Source organism: Apostichopus japonicus, chromosome 17, assembly GCF_037975245.1.
Source record: "Apostichopus japonicus isolate 1M-3 chromosome 17, ASM3797524v1, whole genome shotgun sequence".
Lineage (NCBI taxonomy): Eukaryota > Metazoa > Echinodermata > Holothuroidea > Aspidochirotida > Stichopodidae > Apostichopus > Apostichopus japonicus.
This window is the reverse complement of record NC_092577.1, coordinates 21,348,403-21,376,358: the sequence shown is the minus strand read 5'-3', so window position 1 is coordinate 21,376,358 and position 27,956 is coordinate 21,348,403. Positions and strand designations below refer to the sequence as shown.

At 37.9% G+C, this 27,956-nt stretch overlaps 2 protein-coding genes and 1 long non-coding RNA gene across 9 annotated transcripts; 1 reads left to right on the top strand and 2 right to left on the bottom strand.

Annotated features, from left to right (window-relative positions):
• The first annotated feature begins 549 nt into the window (after nucleotides 1–549).
• LOC139954840 (uncharacterized) lies at nucleotides 550–24,931 on the top strand. 7 transcript variants are annotated; one of them, XR_011788201.1, is made up of 12 exons: nucleotides 550–2,301; nucleotides 3,693–3,793; nucleotides 4,378–4,456; nucleotides 5,030–5,182; nucleotides 5,428–6,184; nucleotides 7,098–8,425; nucleotides 9,297–9,379; nucleotides 18,318–18,654; nucleotides 19,218–19,485; nucleotides 21,147–21,239; nucleotides 21,630–21,720; nucleotides 21,819–24,931. It is a non-coding gene; the product is annotated as an uncharacterized lncRNA (long non-coding RNA). The 7 variants fall into 7 exon arrangements; XR_011788199.1 differs by having other exon boundaries at nucleotides 18,318–18,863; XR_011788200.1 differs by having other exon boundaries at nucleotides 7,095–8,425; nucleotides 18,318–18,863.
• Nucleotides 2,629–6,153, bottom strand: LOC139954834 (uncharacterized). Its single transcript, XM_071954799.1, has 4 exons — nucleotides 5,965–6,153; nucleotides 5,447–5,606; nucleotides 5,048–5,154; nucleotides 2,629–3,750 (listed from the first exon to the last, which is right to left on the bottom strand). Exons 1-4 carry the CDS (start codon nucleotides 6,151–6,153, stop codon nucleotides 3,643–3,645), a joined length of 564 nt encoding a protein of 187 aa, XP_071810900.1. The 3' UTR covers nucleotides 2,629–3,642.
• Nucleotides 18,706–21,215, bottom strand: LOC139954836 (uncharacterized). Its single transcript, XM_071954802.1, has 4 exons — nucleotides 21,103–21,215; nucleotides 20,779–20,890; nucleotides 19,292–19,438; nucleotides 18,706–18,851 (listed from the first exon to the last, which is right to left on the bottom strand). Exons 1-4 carry the CDS (start codon nucleotides 21,184–21,186, stop codon nucleotides 18,706–18,708), a joined length of 489 nt encoding a protein of 162 aa, XP_071810903.1. The 5' UTR covers nucleotides 21,187–21,215.
• Nucleotides 24,932–27,956: the final 3,025 nt, after the last annotated feature.

The window sequence follows — 27,956 nt, the reverse complement described above, 5'->3', positions numbered from 1 at the left end:
TTTTACAGTCATGCTCTATTTAGGTCTCACCGATCAAAAATGTCAATTGGTTGACCTCCGGGTGACCTTTGTGTGTGAAGTTACATACAAGTTCAAAAGTTAATTTTTTGACATTTAATGCAATTCAATCTCAATGCCAAGGTGTGACATTGTTGATATTTTGGGACAAGTTGTGAATGGGGTGGTGGAACATTTTTAAACTTAAAGGTCATGTCATCTGAGGTCACCATTGTTATCATATCTGTTGACACGCTTGTAGGTCTCTTATATTTCTTACATTTTCGACGCCATATTTAGATCTCAAAAGTGCCTTTTGATAAAAAATCCGATCACATTTTGTGATCACAAAAGTGTTGGCTATAGTGTTGGTTACTTTATGGGAACATGTAGGACCACAATTACTTGGACTATTTGAGCCCAATCTTGCTTGATATTATTATGTGTATTGTCATATACCCCAAGCAAGGAACCACAGTGCCCTTGGGCTCTTGTTATAACGTTATATTTACGTACCGTTTACGTTGTAATTACGTTATAATGTTACGTTGTAGTTAAGAAATTTTGTAGACTCCAGGGGACGTTATATTTACGTTATAATCTGACCAAAAAGTAACGTTGTGTTTACGTTTTTAATACGTAATTTTGTAACGTTCATCTGTTACGTTACAATAACGTCGCATTAACGTTTATATATAACCTTTTTAATACGTTGCTACAACGTTTATACAACGAGATTTTGCGACTTTAGTGATTTACGTTTTAGTTACGTTGTGATATAACGTAATGGTTACGTAACTTAGAAACCAACCCCGCCGCCCCTCCACGTACACACTGAGTATACCCTAACACACCTTGGCAACTTAAAAAAGGACTGAAGACATTTCCATCTTTATAGATACAGAGAATGTTTTATTTCTTCTCCATAAAAAATGATCAATGACTGAATGATACACAACATTTTTAACATGCAATGATAAATTTAAAAGCAACTTCTTATAAATAATATAGAAGTTTTTGCACAGAACGGTACCCAAAATAGTCTATGATTAAATAAGTTTACTCTCACATGTTCATTGCAATCTTTAAGGAGTTAAGATTTCCCTTCGATTATCATTCTTACTAGTCTTTACGGTTTCAACCAAAAAATCTCTTTTTCTTTTCATGCCCTTTTTTGCATATTTCACAGTAGATTTGTATAGAGTATAGATCAAGATATAGTTATAAGAAAGGGTACCCTTCTTTCAAAAGCTTCAATAAGAAAAATCACTAAATATCAAATACGAAGTACAAATAGGATAATGCCTTGTTAAAAAACAGATGGAGGTAAAATGAGTTCCACGAACTAATGTAAACTCAATCGTGTTAATAACGTAATAAAACGTAACAACCTTAAGTTCGTCCTTTTTGCTGGATTTTGGTTTCAAACAAGTACCAGAGATACCCTTCTTATATATAGTAGACCTTTGTAATTTATATGAAACGGTATATAATAAGAGCTTATAGTTCATTGAATTGCTTTAGTGCAAAATTAAGTATTAAATATGACTTTTCATGCTATTAATATGTTCGATTATACCAAAGTTGCATGTTTTACTCCTTAAATAAATCGTCCTTAAATTATTGTAGAGGCCCGATTCTATAACTGTGTAAGCAAAGGAAATATGGTAACATATGGGGCAGAAAAATATTGGTTTGTAAGTCTATTTTCACTAAAGCAATATCACCTTACTAGTCCCACCTAGTTGTCAAGAAAAATGGAAGAATTTGGCTTTACTGGTGTCTGTTGAAGTTTCATTCAAACTTGACATAATGCATTGCTTTTTGGGTCTCGCTTGTCGATCCCGCAAGAAGAAGCACTGAATACAATGAACAATATAGCTGAAGCCCTACTATATTTTACCCATTTGGCATTCCAAAGCACTGTTATTCAACGACTGCTCATTTGCATAAACAGCTTTTGCATTCCACTGATCTGTGCGCTTTGTGATGTGGACGTTGGTGGTGGAAATAGCAATACCGTGCACGCTGCGTGCTATAGTGTAGTCGTAATAAATGCAGCCAGCGTGCCACTGACTTATATTATAACGCGCACACGTGAACGTGTTTGAGTGGGGGGGTTGGGCGTTTTGTCTCTGCAGGTCGGCGGGCGTATGTTTTTTTTTGGCTCGCTAGACCTGACTTTCGTTTGTCAGAATGGGATGGTTCGGTAGTGCCGTTTGGCCGTCACGTTTTGTATCCCGCATGGCGGGTCACGTAAAAAGCACACGTGAACGCTCTGACAAGGCAGGCAGGGCATGTCATGTAAGTATAACCTCTCGTATCTTTGCCATTTGTAACGCTTCCAGTTCAGTCATATCCCCTAAATACTTAATAAATGAATAGTATTTCGTGAACGTTAGTATTGTGGCTAGCGGCCTTTTGTTTTTTGTTTTCGCCTGCCAGTGTGACATTAATTTTGAGCTCCGCATTGCAATTAGTAACAGCCATGTGCTGGATGTATGATCTTCCGTATCACACATTCACATGAAGGCTAGGCTAAATAGGCTACAGGTACCTAGACTAGTCACGCTACATTCATCAACATTCCAGCCGTTAGTGAACTTTTTTATTATTTACAAATAAACAGTGACAGGTTTCTATGAAGTATAATGATCGAGTAGCCATGGCAGGCCCAGTATTGGTATATCCTAGCCAATTAGCCTCTTCAATTTCTTTACATTGTGTGTACCCTAGTGTACATGACAGTGAAGGCTATAGCCAACTATAATCAGAATCCAGGCTATATTATTTACAGTTTAGAGTCAATAGCGCTGAGTGGTACCTGATATCGCATAACAAGTCCTTTCACGATAATGCCACATTCCCATTTAGCAAAGATGAGCCTAGTTCCTATACCATTACCAATATTGTAAATTAAACACAATTCTAGCATTTGTTATGCAAGTTGTAGAATTTTGTAGGCTAAAATAGAACTGAGCTGATATTTAATGGCTAGTGAATAACCAGTTTCCCTGTAACAATAGTCACTACATGATACAGCAGCATGGTAAGTACTGTGAGTGTGACCAAGGACAAGTCATCTTTATCATTTTGCCTAATGCAGCATTAGTCATGACCATCATATAGGCCTACACGTATTAAATCCACACATCAGAGAACTGCTTAAAGCGTCTCTCTGCACCCACAATTTTAAAACAATATAAATGTTTGTAGTATTCTGCTACGTTATAAATATAAGAGGCAACATGTAACTACCCCTTTTTGAGTCATACTGGAAAGTATCTGCTATTTAGAATATCTTCAGCGTGCAACTAGAAATTTACTGTTACTGATGACGTGGTGTAGTGTGGCCTTGCCTATTACCATAGGAAATGTGGTGTAAAATTCCAGACGACTTTTAACACACTCCATCGACAGAATAGGCTGGTGTATCGATACTGTTAAGTGTGAGGATGTATCGGTTAATGTAAGGTTAGCCGAGTATATAACATAGGCTAGCCTAACGTAATATTACTGTGTAGGCTGAATTGGCTAGGCTATACACTAGGCTAGTGTATATTGAGAAGAGATCGCAGACGTTGAGAATAATAACAAAACATGGGAATCGGTGAGACATAGTGAAATCATGGAAATAATAGTATATCACAGACCCCTAACAGAAGTCAACATTTCCCCCTTCATCCCCTTCCCAGGACGGCAATCGAAGCCATCATTGCTTCCTTCATCTGAGAATCCTGCAGATGTCCGTGCCTACAAGAACAATTTCAAGAAACAAGTGTTTTAAATATCAAAGGTAACGAAAATAGTATCATAGAAAGCTAATTTAGTCACACTTACAGTTTAAAGCAATTTTCAAGGTTGAAAATCTGCTCAATTGCCATTAAATTCCATATTACATCTGTAACTGTAAATAGTATATATAATAAGGTCACCTTGTTTTCTTCACAGTAGTCATAGAGACCCAAAAAAGAGCATGCTATCATTGCTATGTGTCAAAAAAGTACTTGGCAAACTTTGCTCTCTAAAGTGTTGTCAGAATTCTAAATGAACACACAAGATGTTTGAATGTCCCAGTGAGGTAAATTTCCTTCAGGGTGGTAAAAATAATAGTTTAAGCATGTTTTTTTTTTTTACCAAAGATGACCATATTTAAAAATCTGGCATATTTGGGGCCAAAACAGTATACCTTTTTTAAACATATTTAAGGGTTGGAGTAAAAGTAAAATGCACTGAGAGGTTATGAGAATATAATATTTATCAAGTCTATTACGAATAGAAAATGACTACTGTTTTGCATACACCTTAATTTTCTTTAATGAAAGCGATAATAATGCACCCACAACACCATTTCAAGGATTGTACATTTTACGTTCTCAGGGAACCAATACGTTAACTACTTTCAACAAGCTTTGTTAAACGTCTTTAATTGTTGTGGCCCTATGGAGTTATCTGAAAGGTAAAGGCAAGCTTAGGACAAAAGTAGTATATATGTTATAAAGATATTTCCTTATTATTGATGTAGATTGTGTATTTTAGATCCTCCTGCAAGCAGGAACTTGCGGAGAAGCCTCTTTGGCTTATCAATGACGCAAGCTGACCGAGGTCAGTCTCTTAGATTCATATTTAACGTCCATGGTTATGAATTCCCAACAACTCTGTAACTGGACGACATACATTAGTCTTAGAGTGACTCGAACCGGGGACCTTATGATTGGAAGGCACCAGTTAACCACTGAGCTAACACTCCACATAACACTGAGCTAACACTCCACAGAATATACAATACGTATGGCTTTCATAGACTGTGGAGAAGAGTTTAATTTTAATGAATTTTTATTTATTGAAGTAAACAGTTAATACGTATGTTTTTCGGGATTTTCTTTTGTTGTTTGCAACAAGAACCCCTGATTTTTCTTTACCCAATTGCCTGTACATAATTTGCTTTTGTAGTTTAGTTGAACTTGTCATAGAGCATTATTACTTCCAAGCCATTTCAGACATGGATATAAACATTGCCCCTTCTCTAAAGTTTGTACCCAAAGATTACCGTGAAATTGGAACCTCCAGGTTTGTTGGGGGCATGCTTCAATGTCTCTGCAACTTCTCTCTCTACAAGAGACACAGATGTACCTTTGTGGGACCGTAGACAGGCTTCTGCAAGAAATCATTCAATGAAATTTATGTACGTATTATCATTATTTACATTGTTTGATTTTGTTTGTATCAATTGTATGGGTAAACCTTTTGCTCCATACCTAACAAAAATGCGGTTAAACTACCTGTAAGTATGAAAGGAAAATTTAAAGGTTAATACACATTGCCCTCACATTTGACACACTGATTATCCGTTATACTTTGATCTGTCTTATATTACTGACCATGACTCTCAATACATGGTAAGGATGCTTTACATTTATATCTTTGTAGGAAGTTTGATAATACTTACTTATGATGACTCTAAACAGCTGAAGGCTCTGAAAAGGCAGCTTTCCCCGTCTACCCTTCATGCTGTACCTGGACCACAATGCATTAGTCCCAAGATTTTTCATGATTATTCTCACGGTGTCACCAACACGGTATCCTCCCAGTGCACTAAGGAAATTTACCTGTTGCAAAGCGCAAAATACAAGAACAAGCAAACGTGAAAATGCTTATATCCATCAAGAACAATATAAACACAATTTTCAGAGTATGCATTAGGTTCTGACAATTTAATTAACCCATTTCCATTTCTTGTTATTCCGGTGCATGGTGAAACTGATGGTGTGTGAGGTCAGTCTTATTATTGAAGAAATTAGTGATGAATTAGTTTCCTCCTTTTACGTAGGCACAGGACTATCATAGCCAGCTGATTGTTTCTGGTAAAAGTTTGTATAACCAGGTTCATTTGACTTTCTGGTAGCTCATTAGTTCTTCTAATATTTCTTTAAATGTAACTCGTAATAAATTTAGGTTTAAGGTTACCAATTTCTTCTTGTAGTTTTCTTCTTTTAGTTTTTCAGACAGTTCATTCATCTGTTGAACTGTTGTCATTTTTTCTTCAAATATGTCCTCCAACATTATTTCATCAGAAGCAACATGCAGATTGCTAGCCAGGGTCCGCAGCAGTGACAGCCCTTTCTTCTGGTTTTCAATTATGGTATCCAGTTTCATGAGTACAGTTAACTGGAAATCTGTTTAAGAGGTAGAGTAGTTTCAACATAGCATTTCAGAACAAATTCCAGAAACTTCCACATAGAGTACATGTACAAAAGGTGCTTGTGATAAAAAAGATGATTAGTTGTGCTAAATTTTAGATTGTCATTTCATAAATTGTTTCCAAATTAAGCACAATCCTGCTTTGAACGTTGTACTCTTTGGAATAAGCATCTTAGAAAACCGTGAGAGCAACTGATGTTGCCTTATAAACCTACTTTCTTTGTGAAGCCCTTCTAGGAGAAACCAAAGTGACTGCATTTGTGGGGGTGGTTGGTGGTTCTGGTTCTTGCGGTGTAGGCACAGCTGGAGGCGTAAAAATGTCAGGATCTGCTCAACGTAAAAAGAAAAAGAAAGAGCCACTGCATTTATTCAACCTGATACAATGGAGACAATGTTCACCTGTATTTTAAGATTTGTGCTCATTCCCACTCTTGTGATTAAACTCATCCCATAGGTAAAAAAAAGATTAAGAAGGTTCAAGTCATAACTGTTACATGAGCATGCAGATCAAGAGATGATAAAAGTTTTTAGACACAAATGACCATTAGTTTTATTGGATTTACAATTGGATTACTGCAACATGGATTACTGCTGCCAATTGGTTGACATAGGTAAAATTCTCAATGTTTGCTCAGATTATTGGAAGTACCAGTTGGTTTAATTAATTACAGTTTTGTGTTGTGATTGAGGCAACGAAATAATGTTGCATCCACTTCAAAGAAAACAGATTGCTTGTAGTTTCCCAAATCACACCATGAGCAAGTTTGCTTCAGACCACTCTGATTGTTCAAGCAGAAACAACTTAAAACTAAGTTTAAATAAACACGGTACTTGATTACATGGAATAGAGTGTTTTCATTTTTTGACATCTCATATTGTCATATTCTTTTTATCAGCAGCCTTCTCCACAAGTGGTCCTAACAATTTGCAAAGCATATCCCCTCATGGCTGTTTGATTTGGAGACAGATGACGTAGCATCATGGAATCTGATCTTTGTAATTATCCTTGCTCTACAGCTAGGGTATTAGAGAACTTTTTGTTAAATCTGTGATTTTTAATATATTTTGACTTACGTTGTTGTGAATTTGACCCAGGAATCCTCTTATTCCTGGTTTCAAGAGATCTGTGTGACACAGCATCTTGAAAGGACAAGATATTGGGTAGACATAAGCCTGCTTTCCTTGTACACTGAAATCAATCAATCCAGAAGAAAAGTGCTGTTACAATTTAAGAGTCAGATTCCATTCCTTTTGATTTTATAATAAGAGATGACCGTCTTAGCAGCCTTTGCTTTCGGTAATACTTGAGCAGGGGAGTGTAGTGAGTTGAAAATAGGTCCCTAGTACAGTAATGTCATTGTCCTTCTGTATTTGACTGGCTCGTGAATTATTCATAGCTTGGTCCACATGGGCAGCATGTGGTCAACAGAACCCCTTTGTCTACAACCTCACTTTCCTTATTTTGGTAATGTAGGTACATTATTAAACTAAAGTGAGCTGCTGGTTTACTATTGATTGTTACTTTTCTTATGTAAACATGTTTATAATTACTTATATTTTGGTGCTAGAGTCAAATCTGCAGTAATACAGGGATTGGATGTTAAAGATGAAGAATATTCTTGCGCTTGTAGCCCTGAGTTTATGCAAATGCACCCTCCTGGCTTGGCGTGGGTTAGAGTCAGTGTTGCCAGCGTTAGGGTTTTTACACTACATTTAGCGTTTTTAGTCATTTCTGGGGTTCTTGCGTACGTTTTTTCTAAGTTTGGTAATTCTAGCTTTCTTTGCCTAAAACTAGTTAAATTTACAAATAATAGAAAAATTTTCCGATTTTTTAGACCAAATTCTTACTTGGAGACCCACCCAAATTTATTTGGAGTATTTTTGAGCAATCTTCTGAATTTCCTACCGAAAATTTGCATATTTTTTCAGATTTTCTGGGTCAGACTATCACACAAATCAACTATTCAAAATCTATTTTGTGATCGGTGACCATTCATCCTACGAATATGTGCTAAATTGACTCGAAAGAACACGAAAGTTAGGGAAACTAGCGTTTTCTGGGGTTTTATTTTCGTAAATGTAGCGTTTTTTCGTCAACTGTCGCTGGTAACGTTGGTTATTTGCATGTGAGAATTTCAAGAAGCAAGGTGTCTATTAGAATGAGAGAAGATTATTTCGTCCGTTTGCAGTTTAAAACGATGATGAAGAGTTATTTTGGTTCTGTTTGGTGAGTAAACATTAATATTGTCTCACGTGGTTCTTTAGCTGTTGTTTTGGGGTAGAATGAGGCTATAAGATATTGATTAAAATTATGTATAATCACGATATTGTGTAAGTGCAAATTGGTCATTTAAATAGTATGTAGGTATTAGTTCCACGAAATTTAACGTTACTAAGAACTGATAAGAGTTTATATTTGTATGAAATTTCGATGTGATTTATACAGCTTCATATTACAGCATGGTAACATTCAATTGATATCCTATGTCAGCTTAATTTTATATTTTAATTATTCATATTTTATGTCACACATTCAGTATGTATAAGTAATAATTTCACCAATTTTTGGAGGGCCTAGGTTGCACTATTTGGCAAGGAAAAGAGGTATAAACCTAGACTGGTTACACTGGTTATATGAGCATGGTATTGAAGAATGCACTGATAATTTCAGCAGTGTTTCTTTCTGTGTTGGTAATATTTCACTGTTAATATGTTGATCCTCAGTAAACAACTGAATATATTGCAGGCCATATGTGTTACTTTAGAACAAAGAATTTGGGCCTAGGCACATGTTCAATGGTTCCACTGTGTACAGCAGTATATATATATATATATATATACAGTTAACTGTAGTGTAGGCTACAAGGAAAAGTAAATTAATGTAATGGCTTTATTGTTCTTCTATTCAATCATCTCATCATATATTTTATATGTTTTAAAGTTAGCATGTAGATCATTTATACTGTTCTGCAATGTTCATTTACCATACGTGATTAGTGACAATTTAGCCGAGCAAATGTTGTGGGTTTGCAGGGCGCATTCCAAGTTATTTTGTACACGTATATTTTTTATAAGGTTCATCTTTTTTGTTGACATAGATGTCTATGTGCAGAGTCTGGAACTAAGATGGTCTAGTACTGATGTCAGTAGCCACCTGTAAATTGTTTTCGTAATTGGTTTGGTGAGTAATAGCGGTGCTGTATATAATGTTGTTTCTTTAAGGGTAATTAAATTAAAGTGCTGAAGGATTGTATTTTTCTCTTTCATTTTCTACTAAACTGTAGAAGTGCGGTTTATCGATTGACATTTTTCCATTGTTAAATCTGTTATCATTTCTTCATTCAATATTTATATTCTAAATTTCATGATTTTATAATTATAACTGAAGCCATCAAAAAGGACCGAGTCTTCTACGGAAGGTTGCTCTTTAATTTATTCTTCTTCTTTGGTTCTTTACCTTGGTGAAAACTACAAATACAAATAATAATGATACAAACAACTACAAAGTGCACATTCGATAAAATACATATACAATTGGACAGGAAGAAGCCTTTAGGTCCTGGGTAATCTTATAACATTAAACCATAACATAAATTAACGTACCTCTTTGGACTCTTGAAAAATAACGGCTTAGTTGGTAGTCTTAAGGTGTGGCAAATTTTTTTATCTTAACAACATGCATGGTTGTGGTCTGTACAAAGACTTTTCAGTATGTGAGGAATATGCCCAGTGCGAGACGTCTCGGCTTCTTACACAAAACATTTGAAACTAACTATTGTGCGGTGCTGTCATGTGAAGAATTTCGCATCTGGGAATGGTTGCCATGCAAGATTGCACGAGAATGCTGCAGAGCTTAAAAATTATAAATACGAACAGGTTTAAATATCAATGAATATATTTTACGCATAGAAATTGTGAATGAACCTTTACATGGCCCCTCAAAATGATACTTTCATTTTTTAACCACGAATCCTGATATTTGATTCACATCACAAATACTATACTACACGTATCGAAAATTAAGCTAGTGTCACAATTACCCTCTCACATAGCCTAACTATCCATAGATATTAAAACATGGACATATTATCAAAGATGGGAATATGCACATTACACAAATAATATGATCGATATATATAACCAATAATAAATACCTACAATTACAAAACCTAGCAATCATTTCACAAAAAAGATCAACGTAATACATAAATTTAAAGTCATGTCGCAAATTCTGCTATAAAGAGTATTTATATAGTAGGATTTTCACGTTAAATGTCGTACGAAAATATATATATAGAATTATTCATTATCCATGGCACGAAAAATAGGATTTTTGTTTTGTTTGTTTATTGCTTACATCAATATATTCCACTTAGTTATTTAATTTCACGTACTCCCTTTATATTTCAATAATTGCACTTTACAAACCAATTTCACACGTTGGTGCGTGAAACATGCATTTATCCTTTCTTTTTTAGTAGCTTTTTTCTTTACAATCGACGAATAAATTTAGTCGACAATATCACATTTAGGTAAGAAAAACATTCATTCAACATTTTTTTTATAGTAATTTTCTCTTCAAATACATAAAAACAATTGCGATAATTAGGAACCAAATTCATTTAATACACAAATTCGTAACACATAAAACACGTTATGGCCCCTTATGGGGAACCAAGGTGCGAAACACAAATTGTCCCTCGTGAACGCACTTTGGATTACTCCGTACTTTCCACAAGGACAACTAATTTGTGAATAGGTCTTTCCAAACATACTACGGGACCTGTACGTTTGCCCCTTTTATCTAGAGTAGAACTCATATTAATCTTAACCTTACGTACACGACCATCATGATCGACAATTGTTTGACTGATTGTAGCTAATTGCCAGCGGTTTCTCGGGGTATTTTTGTCCTCAACAATCACAATGTCACCTACTTTCATGTTACGAGTATGGGAAACCCATTTTTGCCGTGGCTGTAGACTCAATAGGTATTCTTTTCTCCAGCGGGTCCAAAATTCATTGACCAAGTATTGTACTCGACGCCATCTTTTACGACAATATAAGTCGGCTGACTGAAACGCACCGGGAGGGGGAAGTAAGACCTTAGATTTCTGTGTGAGTAAGTGATTGGGAGTTAAGGGTTCTAAAGACCTGGCATCGTTAAAATTATCAGTGGTGAGAGGCCGACTGTTGACAATAGCAGCCACCTCATATACGAAGGTCCTCAAACTCTCATCATCTAATTGTGTACCCATACCATCGATCATAGAAGCTAGCACACTCCGCACAGTGCGAATCTGGCGCTCCCAAACGCCACCCATGTGGCTCGCATCTGGTACGTTTAACTTGAATGCAAAGAAATCGCAATCATGCTCCAGAAGAAAATGCTTTATTTTACTATTATCCATCTCATTTAAAGCTTTCTAGAGCTCGTTTCTTGCCCCAATGAAGTTAGTACCTTGATCGGAACGAAGCTGTTTAATAGGCCCTCGTATGGCTAAAAAACGCCGTAACGCATTCAGAAAGGAATCTGTGGTAAGGGAATTCGCTATTTCAATATGGATAGCTCTGGATGCCATGCAGGTAAACAGCGCACCATAACGCTTCAGTTCCTTTCGACCCTCTTTAACAAAGAAAGGCCCAAAATAATCTACACCACAATAGGTAAAGGGGGTGGATGGATCTACCCTATCCGATGGTAAGTCGGCCATTTTCTGTACTTGAGCCTTACCACGCAGTTTTATACACGTTACACATCTGTGGATATGGCTAGATACTGCAGAACTGCAACCAATTATCCAGTACCCGTTACTCCTTATCTCGTTCGTGGTAATACCACGTCCCTGGTGCTTGACCCTTTCATGAAAGTAACGAATCAATAAATTGGTTATATGATGTTTACGAGGTAGAACAATTGGGTGCTTAAATGTAATAGAGACGTGAGCCCTACCTAAACGCCCCCCTACACGTATAATACCATCCTCGCCAATGAATGGGTCGAGGCGATATAAAAGACTGGACCCTTTCAACACCTTGCCAGTTTCTTACTAGTTAGGCTTTTGAATTCACTTACAAAATATCTCATTTGAACTGCCCTGACAATTTCTAATTCAGCCTGAAGAAAATCGTTTGCTATTAGCTGCTTATGGAGGGGAGCAGACTGAATTTTTGAGTCATTTCGTAATCTCAACCGAGACTTCAATTTCAAACAGAGCGCAACTGCTTGTTTTGCTTTATACCAATTAGAAATATGATTCAGACGCTCGGGTTCAAAGAAGCTGGGGGAGTTATCAGAGCGTGTAATTAAAACCTGTGCATTTGCCAGTTCTTGGTCAGTACTAATTATTTCTGGCAAGCGCTGTGGTGCATTGGGTATATCCCTCGCCCAGAGAAAGGAGGGCCCTGTAAACCAATTGGATTCACATGTCAATTGAACGGTAGTGAGCCCTCTAGAGGCAACATCTGCGGGGTTATCAGTGGTACTAACGTACCTCCACTGTTCTGGGCTGGAATGATCCCGTATTTGTTGTACCCGATTTGCAACAAACACCTTAAACCTCCTTGCGTCATTTTGGATGTACCCCAATACAACTTGACTATCCGTCCAGAAATACTCTGAAATATCTTCAAATTCGAGTTCTCGAACCAAGTGAGAACTAATCTTAACGGACAACAAAGCAGCTGTTAATTCTAGACGGGGCATAGTAATGGGTTTGAGTGGCACGACTCTAGACTTTCCCATAACTAATGAACAGTGAACCCTGCCCTCGAAATCTTTCAACCGTAGGTATGAACACTGGCCATATCCTGTTGTACTTGCATCGGAAAAATGATGCAATTCGACCGATTGGACTACAAAATTGGGTGGTTTGAAACATCTTTTGACCTTAAGATATTCCAATCGGTACAAGCTGTCTCTCCACCTTTCCCAACGAGGTCTTAGGGCACTGGGGAGGGGAGAATCCCAGTCTAAATGCTCACTGCACATCTCCTGAAGTATTTGTTTCCCTACTAACACAACGGGAGCTAAAAACCCTAATGGGTCGTAAACCGAGCTTACAGTGGAAAGGATACCTCTCCTAGTGAGTGGTTTATCCTGTAAGGAAATTCGAAACTGGAACGTATCTGATTCTACGCACCAGTACACACCCAAGGCTCTCTCTATATTACTACTGTTGTACATTACATTAAGGTCCTTAACACCCTTAGAGTGTTCTTCAGGGGGGAGGGTACCCATAACCTTCGTGGAATTTGATGTGAACTTGTGCAGTTTCAGACCAACACGTTGACACAGTAATTTTGACCTATTAATCAAATGGGCTGCCTCATCTTCAGTGGCAACGGACTTAAGTCCGTCATCGACGTAGAAATTATGGCGGATGAAGTCACCAACATCAGACCCATATTCCTTCTCGTGATCAATAGCACTTTGTTTCAACCCAAAATTAGCACAGCCTGGAGAGGATGTTGCACCAAACAGGTGAACCCTCATTCTATACTCGACTGGATCTGACTGGAGATCCCCATTCTCCCACCATAGGAATCTTAAGAAGTCTCTGTGCTCCGGGTTTACACTGAACTGGTGAAACATGGCCTTAATATCACACATGAAAGCGACTGGTTCATGTCTAAAACGACACAGGACCCCAATAAGAGTATTCGTAAGATTAGGACCCTGGAGCAAATACTGATTAAGGCACTGACCTTTGAACCTTGCACTACAATCAAACACAACTCTAAGTTTGTCAGGTTTTTTGGGGTGATACACTCCATGGTGTGGAATGTAATTAATTCCACCATTTGTCCCTACAATTTCCTCCTGGGGAACCCTTTCGGCATACCGTTCACTTAGAAGGTCTTTCATGAAGGCTTCGTACTTTGCCCTATACTTTGTATCTAATCTAAAGCGCCGCTCAAGCCGCCGCAAGAAATGAAGCGCTAGATCTTTGTTGTCAGGAAGTCGGGGGTTTGAGGTTTTAAATGGCAAAGGCATCTCATAATGACCATCAGCAGTCTGATGAATCCCATCTCTTAATTTTGAGAGGAACTTGAAATCGTCCTGAGAATACGCTACTGTATTAAAACTTCTTTCACTAAAATCTGATTCAAGTAATTTCACAATATGGGCGGGGTCGATTTCCTTAATTGAGGACTGAAAACATATTTCAATTTTATTTGGCGCGCAATTCTCAAATGACGTTTGACTTGCATTTTGAAATTTGTAGGAAGGGACGTCATAACTCGGAATGCGATGACTAAAACCGATTGGGTCAGATGATCTATTTTCAACTTGTGTTGGGTCAATAAGTCCAACTATACCCCATCCAATGGCAGTTTTCTGCCCGTATGGGCCATCCCCGACTGGGGGTATTACTTCCCTAGGTAATAAGGCTTTAGGACAATTATATCCAATTAGCAACCCGATTTCGCAGTCCTGTAAGGGGACTAATTCAGAGGAAATTTGATGCAAATGAGGCCACTGTTCAGCCATCTCAGGGGTCGGGATGTGACATTTATTGGCTGGAATAATATTTCTTGAAAAGGTTACAGGTAGCTCGATCTTGTAGGAACTGTTGTAACCACGTATCGCAAGTCCCTCAAACCGTGTGGTATCAATAGCTTGGTTCTTGGACACCATTGTTGACAGCAATATTTTGGTATGATTTCCAACTACTCCTAATTCATTGGGTATACTATCGAGGACGAATGTAGTATCGGACTGTGTGTCCAAAAGGGCATATGTTAGGATCTCCCTTTGAGGGTTACCACAATGTGACAACCAAACTGGTACTGTAAGGGAACTTTTGCTAATCTCTTTAGTGTTATTCAATTGAGTTACACTAACATTACCATTAAGTGAAATGTTTGCTTGGACCCCTTTATCAACGCTCTCAACATTGGGCTTTGGACTTTCCACTATATCCCGATGGAGTGAGGAAGGATGATTTTTCTTACACATTTTGCAATCCAATTTCTTCCGACAATCATGAACTCTATGTCCCCGCTTAAGACATCCATAGCAAAGTCCCTTTTCCCTGACGAAAGCATTTCTTTCGTGCAACGTCATTTCTAGAATAGTTTTACAGTCATCAATGTGATGCCTTTTTCCACACAGAAAACATTTTAGTTCGTAGAAGTTCCCATTTTGAATTGAATTTTGGGTAACACTCGTAGAAAATGCATTCGCCCCAGCCTTACTACGGTCATTCTTGATCATTCCTTGATTACCCCTTAACGCCTGAATTGAAATCACTGGATCGCAACTGATATTTGATTCTGTAACCATAAAATCCTTAAATTCTCTGAATGGTGGGAACCCTCTACCCTCCCTTCTTCGTTCGGAAACCTTTCTACCCCATCTCGTAATTAACCAATCGGGTAACTTGGAGAGCATTTTGCGATTTTCTCTTACATCATTGAGGACGTTTAAACTATTGGTGATGCGCATGGCACTTTCGCATTGTCTCAGAAAGTCTGAAAACTTTCTAAGGGCTTCACCATCGCGGGGAGGAATTTTTGGCCAAGTGTCTAACTTATCCCTAAAGGCATTGGCTATCACGAACGGATCTCCATAACGTTGATCCAGTAGTTGTTTTGCTTCCCCATAGGCCTGGTCAGTACATAAAAGGAAATACCCTTCTACAGCTTCCCTAGCTAGACCACCCAGGTATTTTTTCAGGTAATGCATTCTTTCTACATGGGGGATGGATCTATGATCAATAAGGCTTTCAAAGGCACTCTTCCGCCCCAGATACTTTAAGGGATCCCCAGAAAATATACCAGGTTCAGGAGGGGGTAGGCGATTCAATGAAGCCTGTTCGCCAAATGCTCTAGCCAAACTCCTCATTTCAGTTCCCGATTCTTCCTGTTCCCGATTTACCGTTCTGTGACGATTTGTTTCAAAACTAGGCAAACCAAGGGGGTAACACCATGTATTTTGAGTGTTTGCATTTGAATTCGGGGGATTAGGCCTAGGAGCTGGCTGTGTTGACATATGATTGAATATTTCTGAGCCCATGGTGGTCGTAGGAGGACAAGGTATATCCATCAGGGGTTTAAATTCAACAATTGGGTCCTTTGAGTAGGACTCTACTGGTTTAGTTTCTGCTATAGGATTATATGATGAGTGGGATACTAAGTAATCTTGAACATACTGCCCTTTATTCTCACTCTGGTCAGGGATATCCTCTAATGAAACCTTTGACTCTTGTTCAACCTTTGCAATCGCATCCAATTTAGCTTGAGCCATTTCAATTTCTCTCATAGTTTGTATTTTTTTCAATGCAGCATTTTGCTTCTCCTCTTGTTCGATGTATTTAAGTTTCGCTTGCAAGGCTGCTCTATGACCTTCGAGATCTGCCTTTTTAGAAGCGGTGGACCTTTGAAAAGAGCGCAAGCTGCGAGATGACCGGGAAGATTTGTGACTACTAGACCTATATGACTTTCGATCTTCGATTTCTTTAATGAGTGCAGCAACGCGTTTGAGTAGATGGTAGTTTTCTGCCTCAACGTTTTCAAATTTAGAGTAATCATTAGGCTTCTCTGCTATGGTTAGGATTTGATTGTAGTCTTCACTAGCGGCTGCAACATCATTCATTATTTGGTCTAGTGAATCGCGCTCTTGTTTCAGGACAGAAACATCCCTAGGATCTGCCATTAAGCTTTCAATTTTGATTGCGCAACGCCGCCATTTTGAAACCTTATCCCTCAAACGCCGTTGCCTCTCATCAATTTCATATAAAAGACCCTTTTCTGAATATTGTCTTTTACGAGAACTAGAGCGCAAAGCAGTTTCATTTGTCGAACCCTCTAAAGTTCCGGGTATGCCTTCAGCTAGGGGTGGCTGTAAACTGCTCTGGTCAACTAGGGGAGGGGTTAGGACTAATTGTGTTTCACTGTGAGTACTCATGGTGCCAATGGTATAAAATAGGATAACAATGTAAATTAATAATGCAATTAGAGGTAATCTTAACAACATTTCAGAGTGGCCATACGAGGTTACAAGAATGGTCTGTCAAACGGCTGGAAGGGACTCACTGGTGTAAAAACGATTATGTACTCTCACCGTTATCGTCCAGTTGATACCACCAGAGCGCTGGGGTTGTTCTTCAATCCGTGATGGATGGTCTCAGGTCTGGATCCCCTTTACTGGTACTGTGGCTGGTGGAGGGCGAATAATCGTCGATGTCCGATACTGGTTTACTCCGGCGACGCTGGCGAAGTCGGGACCGTCGCTTTCCGATCTTCAAAGGGAGTGGCTGACAGCCCGTCTTGTAGTCTACGACTCTCTTAGATGGTTAAGAGTTTTCACTATAACTGAAGCCATCAAAAAGGACCGAGTCTTCTACGGAAGGTTGCTCTTTAATTTATTCTTCTTCTTTTGTTCTTTACCTTGGTGAAAACTACAAATACAAATAATAATGATACAAACAACTACAAAGTGCACATTCGATAAAATACATATACAATTGGACAGGAAGAAGCCTTTAGGTCCTGGGTAAACTTATAACATTAAACCATAACATAAATTAACGTACCACTTTGGACTCTTGAAAAATAACGGCTTAGTTGGTAGTCTTAAGGTGTGGCCAAATTTTTTATCTTAACAGCATGCATGGTTGTGGTCTGTACAAAGACTTTTCAGTATGTGAGGAATATGCCCAGTGCGAGACGTCTCGGCTTCTTACACAAAACAATTGAAACTAACTATTGTGCGGTGCTGTCATGTGAAGAATTTCGCATCTGGGAATGGTTGCCATGCAAGATTGCACGAGAATGCTGCAGAGCTTACAAATTATAAATACGAACAGGTTTAAATATCAATGAATATATTTTACGCATAGAAATTGTGAATGAACCTTTACAATAATTTATATGTTCAGTAAGGATTTGTTGCTAATTTTTTTCACAGTCATTGACTGTTTGCTATTTCTACAATTATTTCACATGAATTCTTATGTTGGGAATGCTTTCGGTGTAACTATGCTATTTGAAAGAAGTATTGTACCAACGTGTGCATATTGTAGTATGAGCGATTTAGTTTACTTTTGCAGGAGTACTGTTATAATTTCATATTTCCATGTTGTTTAATGTTTGTTTCTTCATATCACTTTCAGGAGCTGTTTACTACTTATATTTTTGGTTAACGTTATTGGTTGGTTCGAGTTGAAAAGATAAGGAAACTCAAGAACAGATCTTGGTCCTCTCTGCCTACGTAGGCTGTGACTTAACTGCAGACGGCCCTTCCCTTTTGTTACCGCCTCTATCAGCGTGCCCTCTCAGCCCCTATCCTTTCAGAAGCCTGGTAGTTCTCATGTTTGGAATATGCATACTGTGTTTCTGATGGAACTGAGATAATTGGTGGTCAATTGAGGTCAGCTGCCAGTGACAATATGTCAAAACCTTGAAAGAACATTACCTGAAGAAGGGGACCTTGTATTCATTTCCTACTTGGTAAACCTACTGACTTTCATTAAACCGCATTGAATGAATCCATGAGAAACGTTAGGAGAATAATTGTGAAAAAGCATCTGCTTTACCTATGGATGTAATGAATGGCCTCTTTTGATGGATGCCTGAAAGAACTGGAGGCTTTGGAAGGGCTGCAACTGGTGCAGATATGGCTTTTTCAGTGTTGTCTTCATTTTCATCTGCAATGGCATGTGAGCAACAACAACAAAAAACTTTCTTTAATGATTGTACATATGATAGTACTCGTGGCAATACAATCAGGCCGAAATGTCTTAAAGTTGAAATATGACATATGCAGCAACAATTACTTAAAACCTTATTCTTCAATAACTCTCTGATATGGCTATTATTAAAGGCTGTCTCTTGTAAATGAAAACGTTAAATCAGCAAAAATTAATTGTTAGCAAGTCAAATGTCATAATCTTCAACAAAGGGCTTTGAAAAACCAATGTTTTCTTCCATGACATGTTGATTCATATTGATACTGTAGCATTTTTTGTAACATAATTTAAGAGAAATGTTTTAATGTTTTCTCCTCTTAACAGGGGTAGGACTTGACGAAACTGAGGAAGAACTAGATACTGCTGGAAAAAAAATAACATCATCTTCAGATGCCTACCGTCTCCATCACTCTCAGAACCACTGGAGACAAATCTTGCCGGTGCCGTTCTCTTTCTTGAGCTGTTCTGAAGGCTTTCCCCTTCAGAATCTATGTTGGAAGTTTCCTCGGCCAGCCGTGACAGTTTCTGTGCCTTGTTATAGTTGTCTGTGGTATGGAAATGATGACAGACTAACAGTTCCCAGTGTGTTCAGGTATGATTATTTTGGATTTTCATCATAGCATAGAGCAATTAACAACTTTATTGACTAATACATTGTAAAGGGGGTACAATTGCAGTTTGAACTGAAGGCTCACTCAGTCAGTGTTCCATCAATGTCATACGGAATCCGTTTTGAAGGGAATGCCTTTTGGTGGGCGGGGCTAAGAGTGATTTTCAACAAATGACAATATCTTCGCAACCGTAAGTTAAATTTTCATGCAACTTGGTTTGTTGGTACAAGAGGAAAGTTCTCTATATGAATATGGTGACAGTTTGTCCAATGTTATTATTATTCATGAGGGGCGGGGCTAAGTGTTTTTCGTAAAGAAGCTTGAAATTAGGTTTTCTCAGCAATCCCAAGGTGGATTGATCTCATTCTTGGTACATAGGTTACCCATCATGAGTAGACGATCCCTATTTATTTTGGTGCTAATATCATGAATATTAATGAGTGGGCGGGGCTTAGAGTGATTTTCAACAAATGTTAATATCTTCGCAACCGTATGTTCAATTTTCATGGAACTTGGTTTGGTGGTACAAGAGGAAAGTCCTCTATATGAATATGGTAACAGTTAGTTCAATCTCATTATTATTCATGAGGGGCGGGGCTAAGTTGTTTTTCGCAAAAAAGCTTGAAATTAGGTTTTCTCAGCAATCCCAAGGTGGATTGATCTCATTTTTGGTACATAGGTTACCCATCATGAGTAGACGATCCCTATTTTTTTGTGCTAATTCATGAATATTAATGAGTGGGCGGGGCTTAGAGTGATTTTCAACAAATCTTCAGTATGACCCGGCCAGGAGTCGAACCCCTAACCTTCCAGCTGCAAGTCGGAATTCTACCCCAATACTATTAATGAGGGGGGCATGAATATTAATGAGTGGTAGAGCTGAAAGCAAATTCTTTAAAATATCAATTTGTTCATCAAACTTGAGCTGATAGCAAGGAACAACATTTGTGTTGATGCTACATTGATATTCATAAAAGGTCGGAACCAAGTGTACACAATGAACCTACAGTAATATTTAGATGCCAAGGAATCTCAAAACCTCTTGGTTTTCTTGTTTTGATTTGCTTTCCACTTGGCTTGAATTTGCGCCTGCATTATGAAACAGCTAAAATCTAGAAAAGAAGTACATCAATATAAAATTGTGGTTGTAGGCTACTTATCAGCTCTGCGAGAGAGTATTTGGTTTCTTGAACTAATGTCACTAAGTTTGTGTCAATATTCAAACAAGCATATAGATGGAATTTGGAAGTAAGGAGAAATTTGGAATTGCCTACCAACGAAACGAAACACGCGCACTTTGTGCTTCGACCATCTTTCGGGATCAGGCATTTCCCCCTTTTTGGCCCTGAAAGTGGCATTGCTTCTTGGCCAATAACAGTGTAGATTCTGAAAATACAAAGCAATATGATTGTTGGGACAGTATTGAAGTGATTGTACTTGTACCACTTTCACTGACATATTGACATACTCTGACACATTGTAATGGTAAGTGTGCAATACACATTAATGGGTCTTTATACCTGTGACTCATGGTTGGCTAAAACTAAAGAGTGATGTAAGATTCCAAGTGGTTGTAGAAATATTTGGAAATGACTTACTTCACAACTACCTGCAATCCATTTTCTGCTCACAACTTCCACAGACCCCTCAGCCACAAACTCCACAACTGCAAATTGGTTCATCTGCAAGAAATAAAGTCACATGAAGAATTATGACAACCAGATATATTTCAAAGGTATTTCAATTATGCTGTACAATAATTCTAAAATCTACCAAAAGATCCAATGAAACTACTTGCAAATATTGTTTTACGCTGATGTAGTTTTATTTAAAGAACTCTTTTTACATGTTTAAAATTCCTAGGATCTGCATGGAATGTTGTTGGAAAGTCTCGATAAGTGATCTTTACAGTCAATTATTCTAAGAATTAGCTTGTATGTAGTCATGAATATTTCCTCTTCACATCAGTAGTGATTGCGATATCATCATTATAAATTTGGAAGTACATTTGTGCTGCTTACTTTTTAAATTTGATGTAATATTGCAAGAAAAATGATGGAATCTGATTTTTCAAATGCCAGAGCATTAGTGGTCAATTGATCAGAGACTATTTCTTTTATGACAGCATCCCTCTTGTAAACTAAATGAGCACCAATTATTCTGGAATCGCATGGATGGCTGGTTACTGGATGAGTCTTTTCGTAGGCTCTGCACAAGTAAAGATTCCTCTCATCTCCAGTATAGCTGATGCTGTGTAAAATTTCACAGCAACATGAATTATTTATAATATAATGATTGTTTGGTCTCTTAACAGAAATGCTGCATTTGCTGATTGGCGGAAAACTGTGTGCCTCGGAATATTCACATAATCTCTTGGTTATCTGGATAAGTGGGTTCCTGCCAGATCTAACTAGCCTCTTTAAGTGCTGCATGTAATTTTCAAATGGAAAAGCTGCAGACCTGTCCAAGCTGCCATGTAACACAGCTTCATCTGCCAAATGAACTAACGAGTGAACATTGTACACAAGGAACTCATCACCATACAAGGTACGGAACTGGTGTACCGCATACTTCAATAACTGGTCTGCATACTGGTAGTGAATGTGTGTAGTTGATGGACAAACCAATATTGAGACAGCTAAGCTGAGACATAGGAAATGGTCATACAGGTCTTTCCTTAAAATTCCTTTCAAAACAATCTTGCCTGTGTAAAGAAGGAATTGACGAAACTCTGTTGCTTTCCATCGATCGATGTCTGACAGGCTCCTTGGCTTTCTAGCAAACTGATTGGTAAAACTTGGCTTCAGAGCTAGTAATCGATTGCTGATTTCTTCGACATGTCCTGCTGACATTCTTACTTCTTTTTTGCCTCATATCCATGATATTAGTAATTTTCTCATGACACCAAGGCAAACTTGATGCATATAATCAATGGGGAACGATGTGACCATATTCACATTGGTGACATCACAGAATGGAGATGAGACTTGCTTGTGATGTTCAATATTTGTCTGGCATCGAAAAGAGTCGTCAGTTCGCAAAGTTATGCCGTCCACAGCCATAATAACCAGAGTATAACTTCATACATTTCACAAAAGCTCTAGCAGGAGCATCACACACAATACAACGTAAGGTGACTTTTATGTTTCTTCCGTCATTTGAAAGACCATGGCAGAGTAAATCATTTAAGTCATTTGTGGTATCAATCAAGAAGTCCAAATTTTTGGGTTTTGAAATTCCTAAGGAAAGTGCTACTGGAAAAACTTTGACTGGTTGCAAGTTCATTACACCACACAGTATTGGCCAAAGGGATGTGTTGGCACTTTTGAACAATGGCAAACCATCAATATTCAGTGAGATTTCAACATGGTCAATAGTAGAGTTTGTTAAAGCATAACATTTGACAATCTTAAGGAGTTCACTCTTTAATCCAAGGTATATGTAGTCCATGCCAGATTTGATGGTAGAGGTAACATTCCTTGGAGAATTTAACAGTGTACGAGCAGTAGTAGGGAGACAACTATGTCCTGATTTTTGTAGTATTTTTAGTAGGCCATCAATTGCATTATGCTTAACATGATATTCAACTGCCCAACTAGCAAGGTCGGTTTCAATTGTACACAATTTGGTGCTGTGATTAGAATGGCCTTCTCCCACTGAATGACCCTCTTCGGCAGAGTCACATTCATCCGATTCGGATTCATCATCATACCTCTGTTCAGGACCAGGCTCTGTTGGCTTTTCATTATCATGTTCACTGATGTCATCAGCTTGTAATGATTGGGTGCCATCACAATCAAACATGGAATATGTAGCCCTATTCTCAAGTTGCTTTTCAGCACTTGCAGTACTGTGAAGTTCTTCAGTAGATCCCAAGCTACAACTAGCACCATAATCCTCGTCTCTGAGAGTTTGGTGGTTTCTTCCAGTATTAAGCAAACGAGCTGCAGAAATCCATTTGCGTTTGTATTTTGTGCGTTTCCATAGTAAAATGGCTGCAGGGATATAAAGAATTTTCAGGATCTATTACCACCTGAGGTTATAAATCATTACAATAGGCAATATTTTTTCAAAAGGTTCTGGGTCATTTGTATGGTGGGGGAGGGGGGTAGTATGAATCAATTCTTGTAGGTTTCCATTATTGGAAATTGTCTATAATTAAATTATATTTAAGCATCCATTTGTAAAGTGTTTTTGAGTCAACATTTGTTAGAGTTGGGGGAGAGAGGGTTTATAGAGGTTACAAAATTAAATTCATCACTTGTTCTTGTTGGTTTCCATTATTTAAAATCCTCTATAATTTAATTATCTTTCTTAAGGCATTTGTAAAATATGGATTCAACATTTGTTAGGGGGAGGGGTTGGCAGGGTTCGGGTGGTTACATTAATTACATTCATCAATTGTTCTTGTTGGTTTCCATTATCTAAAATCCTTGTTTATAGGTTAATTATCTTTCGAAAGGTATTCATAAAGTTGTTTTTCATCAATTGTTCTTTTTAGTTTCCACTTGAAAGTTTTTGGGGGCTTTTATAGTCACACATCATGTAGTTTCCCTCTTTGTTAACTGTGCCTAATTCTTAAGTACAAGCTCACAAGTTATTTATTTATATTTACTCCTATTAAATTGAATTGTTTTTTTAAGGATTCAAATTATTTCTTAATTGTTAAGTCTGCAACTTAATTGTTTGTGTGGCTCTTTAGGGTGCAACATTACTTGTTCTTGTGGATTTCCTTTATTGAAACTTGTATGTAGTCTGTAATTAAATATATGCATGCAATGAATAATACAAATTCACTTCACAATATCCCTTGCTCTTCAAATATGTTGTCATTTGAGTAATTTTCAAAGAAATTGTGTTCGCTGTGCAGCTCAGACATGACATTAATAATTGTCAAACCAGTGAAGTTAACCGAGTTTCTTCAAAAAAGGCGAACTTACGTGGTACGGATAGAAAGTGACATGTGATAAGGTTATTGTGTCTAAATTGGACCAAAGTTATTGGTAACGTGTTAGAATTAGGCCTACTTTCCCAGAGGTCTTGCTTCCCCACGACATAGCCACAGACCCAGTGAAAAACCAAATACAAATTTAGGTTACGAAGATTGACAAATGAAAAGTAGCATATCTGGACATGTGGAGAGGACTTAAATGACCACAAATTATAGCACGTTAAAATTGCAAGAAGTTTTCCAACATTATTTCTTTGAGGTCTACACTCTCCAATTGTTCTCAGACATTCAGAATTTTGACCAAATGGTGACCATGTTTGAAAATATGGCATGCATATGGGGCCAATAAATCATACATTTACGATTCCAATTGATGCAACAAAAAAAAGGACGTGCCCCCTGACCCTCTCAAACTGCACATAGCCTGATGTCAAAAGATTTGGTCGTCAAAATATTAGAACGGTAAGCTAGGCCAAAAGCTTATAATTCGGCGCACAAAGCTCCAAGTTACGAACAATATCAGCCGAGAACTTATCCAAAGGGGGAGTGCTATCATTTTACTAACTAGTAATATACAACTGACAAGCCGTTTGGGAATCCCAATGACGTAGTCGTCATTGTCGTCATGACAACAAGAAGCTGTACGTATGAGAGTTGGATTCTCCGATTAGTCATCGGCCTGATGTGCGCGAGCTAGCAGTATTGTACTGTAGAAGAACATAGTTGTATAGTACTGTACTAGTGTAGTAGTACTGTACAAGTTATAATATATATGTTACAGTTTAGTGGAATTATAAGTTACTTTCGTACCTAATTGGTCATCGGGTTAGCTTCTTAATTTATTTAAGTTATTTTAACTATTGCTTTAAACCCATATACTTATTGGCGAGGACAAAGTTAGCCTAAAAATTAGTACTCAATGGCGATGCGCGCTAGTACTAGGCCTATAGACCGTATGTCTAACGTAAGCCTAAGCTATGTTTAAGATATAGAAAATTCCCTCAGTTAAAAATAAAAGGCTAACTTTATTGTAGAAAGGAATGCTCGCAGACTTAAACACAAGAAAAAGGTATCGGCCTATTGACATGTTATTTTATAGTGTTTCGCGTGATTTGACTGCCTCCGTCGGCCATGTGGCTTCTATCAACTATAAAATTAATAGGCCTAGGCCTAGCTGCAAGTTACAACTTATACTTTGACAGAGTTAGACCAATTGGCCTAACAATGTGAAATTCGTTTCTTATGTTGATCCGACACCGCTATTTGACTTAATAATACTTGGTAGTAATATTAGTCGAATTTCATTGATAAATGGTTTTAGCCTACTTAGTAATATTATTATAGGCCTAATTATTTACAACTTAGCTCAGCCATGTATCATGCAAGACTAAGCTCGTCGACGGACAGATTTAATTACCAATACCAGGCTCCATTGCAACTGTATCTGGTAACCTTCTTAAAATCCTAGGCCCTACTCTTACGCCTTATTTATGCTACAATCAGGACTAATTAGCTACGAGCATGATGCCCAGTTTGCCTAGTATTACTAATAGTACTAGTCCGATACTTTTACCAGTCTGTGTAGGCCTAGCCCTAGGCTATAGCCAGGTTAGCCTAGCTAGGCTAGCCAACTTAAGAAGATCGAGGATATATAGTATAACTGCCGGTAAACACCCGGCCATGAATCATTGTTGTATGCAGAGACTGAAGCCCTGTTAAGATTAAGTTAGGCTTAATCATCACTGTATCATATTCTCTAAATTAATTACGCTACAGTATCGCTGTAGCCTAGACCTTGTTCAAGTTCTACTACTTCAAACTTGCCGCTCTAACACCAACAGCTATATACACATACTATCTATGCTATAGCCTAGCCATGCATAGACTTTTTTTTATTTATTTTTTTATACTTTTTTAGTTTTTTACTCGTTTTAGCTGAAGGGGCGGGAGATGGTGTCCGTTTGGTGTTAATTACCACTTATAGATTATGAGATATAGCCTACTATAGCCTACTAGATATAGTCGTCTAATTTAGATAGGCCTTTAAAGTGAAGGCTGGGGGGGGGGAGCAGCCGATACCAAACCATGTCTTGTCGTGCTACCGCCAAAGTTTAAAAAAAATAGCCTAGCCTAAATAATTATAAATTAACGTACGTAGGCTATGGGTATGGGCCCTCGATCATATTTGCTATCTTAACAAATGCATATAGGCCTATAAAAAAAGGCATGATGAACGCTTTGAAACTCTATAATACAGGCCGTTTATTCTTTAATTGACACAGCCATTCGCCACAACTTCCACAAGATAACTTAATGTTTTAATTTGTAACAGTTAGGCCTAGGCTATAATTACCTTTTAACTCAAAGCTATACAAGGCTACCTAACGGCAGTTACTGATTACAGGATAGAAACTGGGACGTTTACAAAAGTCTACGCTGTTTTATATATTAAGTAAATAAAATAATATCGGACCAGATATTAACCGACTTAAGCTGAACTGTTGAAAACGGCACTATAGCAAGGCTACCGTGTATGTGTTTGACTATTTTACTCAGTGTACTGAGTCTTTATTATAGGCCTAGCCTAGGCCTATTCACATTTTTTAATTAAGTGAGTCACTTTCGGAATATAATTACTTTATATGAAAAGAAGAAAATAATTACAAGAAGTACAAATAACTTTCAACATTTGATATGTATTTCCAAATTATTCATTAAATAGTGTTTGCGTTTACATTGAAGCTGTAAATAATACTGATTTTATGCTTAAAAAAAAATTGAGTACTTACCTTGCTTGGTTTTCTTGTTGGAATAAGTAACTTTTTAGTAGTTTCCAAAACTGGCGCCTTTATGCCTATTTATGTACTGCCCATGCTCAGCCTAATAACCACGCCCACACCGTCAGCTTCGAACCAATTATGTGCGTGCTTACTGCAGGCGGTCGCCTTTGAGTGCAGCGATTGGGCCTTGCACAAATTCATGTACTTAAGTCTTCGTTTATCTGCGTGAAGCTCTTCTGCACCCTTTTTATTGTTAAATTTGCCGCCTGCTGCATGTAATAACGGCCCTACGACAGACAGCTATCTGATTCACTGCGAGTTTACGTCTAAATTTGTTTGAATGCGAGTATATGCGATTTTGCTTAGAAAAAAGCGCTTACTTCCCAGTTCTTTGGTTGAAAGAATGAAGACACTTTTAGGTAGTTTCTTACTTTGGCGCCTTTTTTTCGTTCCAAACCGTACTGCCCATGCTCAGTTCCTTATAGAACCACGTTCACTTCACATGAACACTTTCATACGCTGCACGGACAGGACCGGGGTTGTCGTACGAACCCAGTTGTATCAGGAATTTGCTTTCAGCGGGTTTTTAAAGCAACCCCACGTACGGGTAATGCAAGGCCGATCAAGCTCTTTTAGATTAACGTGCAGGACGTACAGTAAATAATAAAGCCTGCACGCATTGCATGTTTTTAGGCTTGTGGCCTGCGAATAGGTTTGTTGT

Bases quoted from the DNA above. Each gene is read 5' to 3' on its own strand.
- LOC139954834 (XM_071954799.1), bottom strand. From the start codon at position 6,153: ATGAAACTGGATACCATAATTGAAAACCAGAAGAAAGGGCTGTCACTG. The intron at 5,155-5,446 runs GTAAGTATTATC...GATTTCTTGCAG, and splicing joins GCTGTTTAGAGTCATCATAA to AAGCCTGTCTACGGTCCCAC. The intron at 3,751-5,047 runs GTAATCTTTGGG...TTGTTCTTGTAG, and splicing joins CTGGAGGTTCCAATTTCACG to GCACGGACATCTGCAGGATT.
- LOC139954836 (XM_071954802.1), bottom strand. From the start codon at position 21,186: ATGAACCAATTTGCAGTTGTGGAGTTTGTGGCTGAGGGGTCTGTGGAA. The intron at 19,439-20,778 runs GTAGGCAATTCC...TCCATACCACAG, and splicing joins GCGCGTGTTTCGTTTCGTTG to ACAACTATAACAAGGCACAG. The intron at 18,852-19,291 runs GTAGGCATCTGA...ATGCCATTGCAG, and splicing joins TTCTGAGAGTGATGGAGACG to ATGAAAATGAAGACAACACT.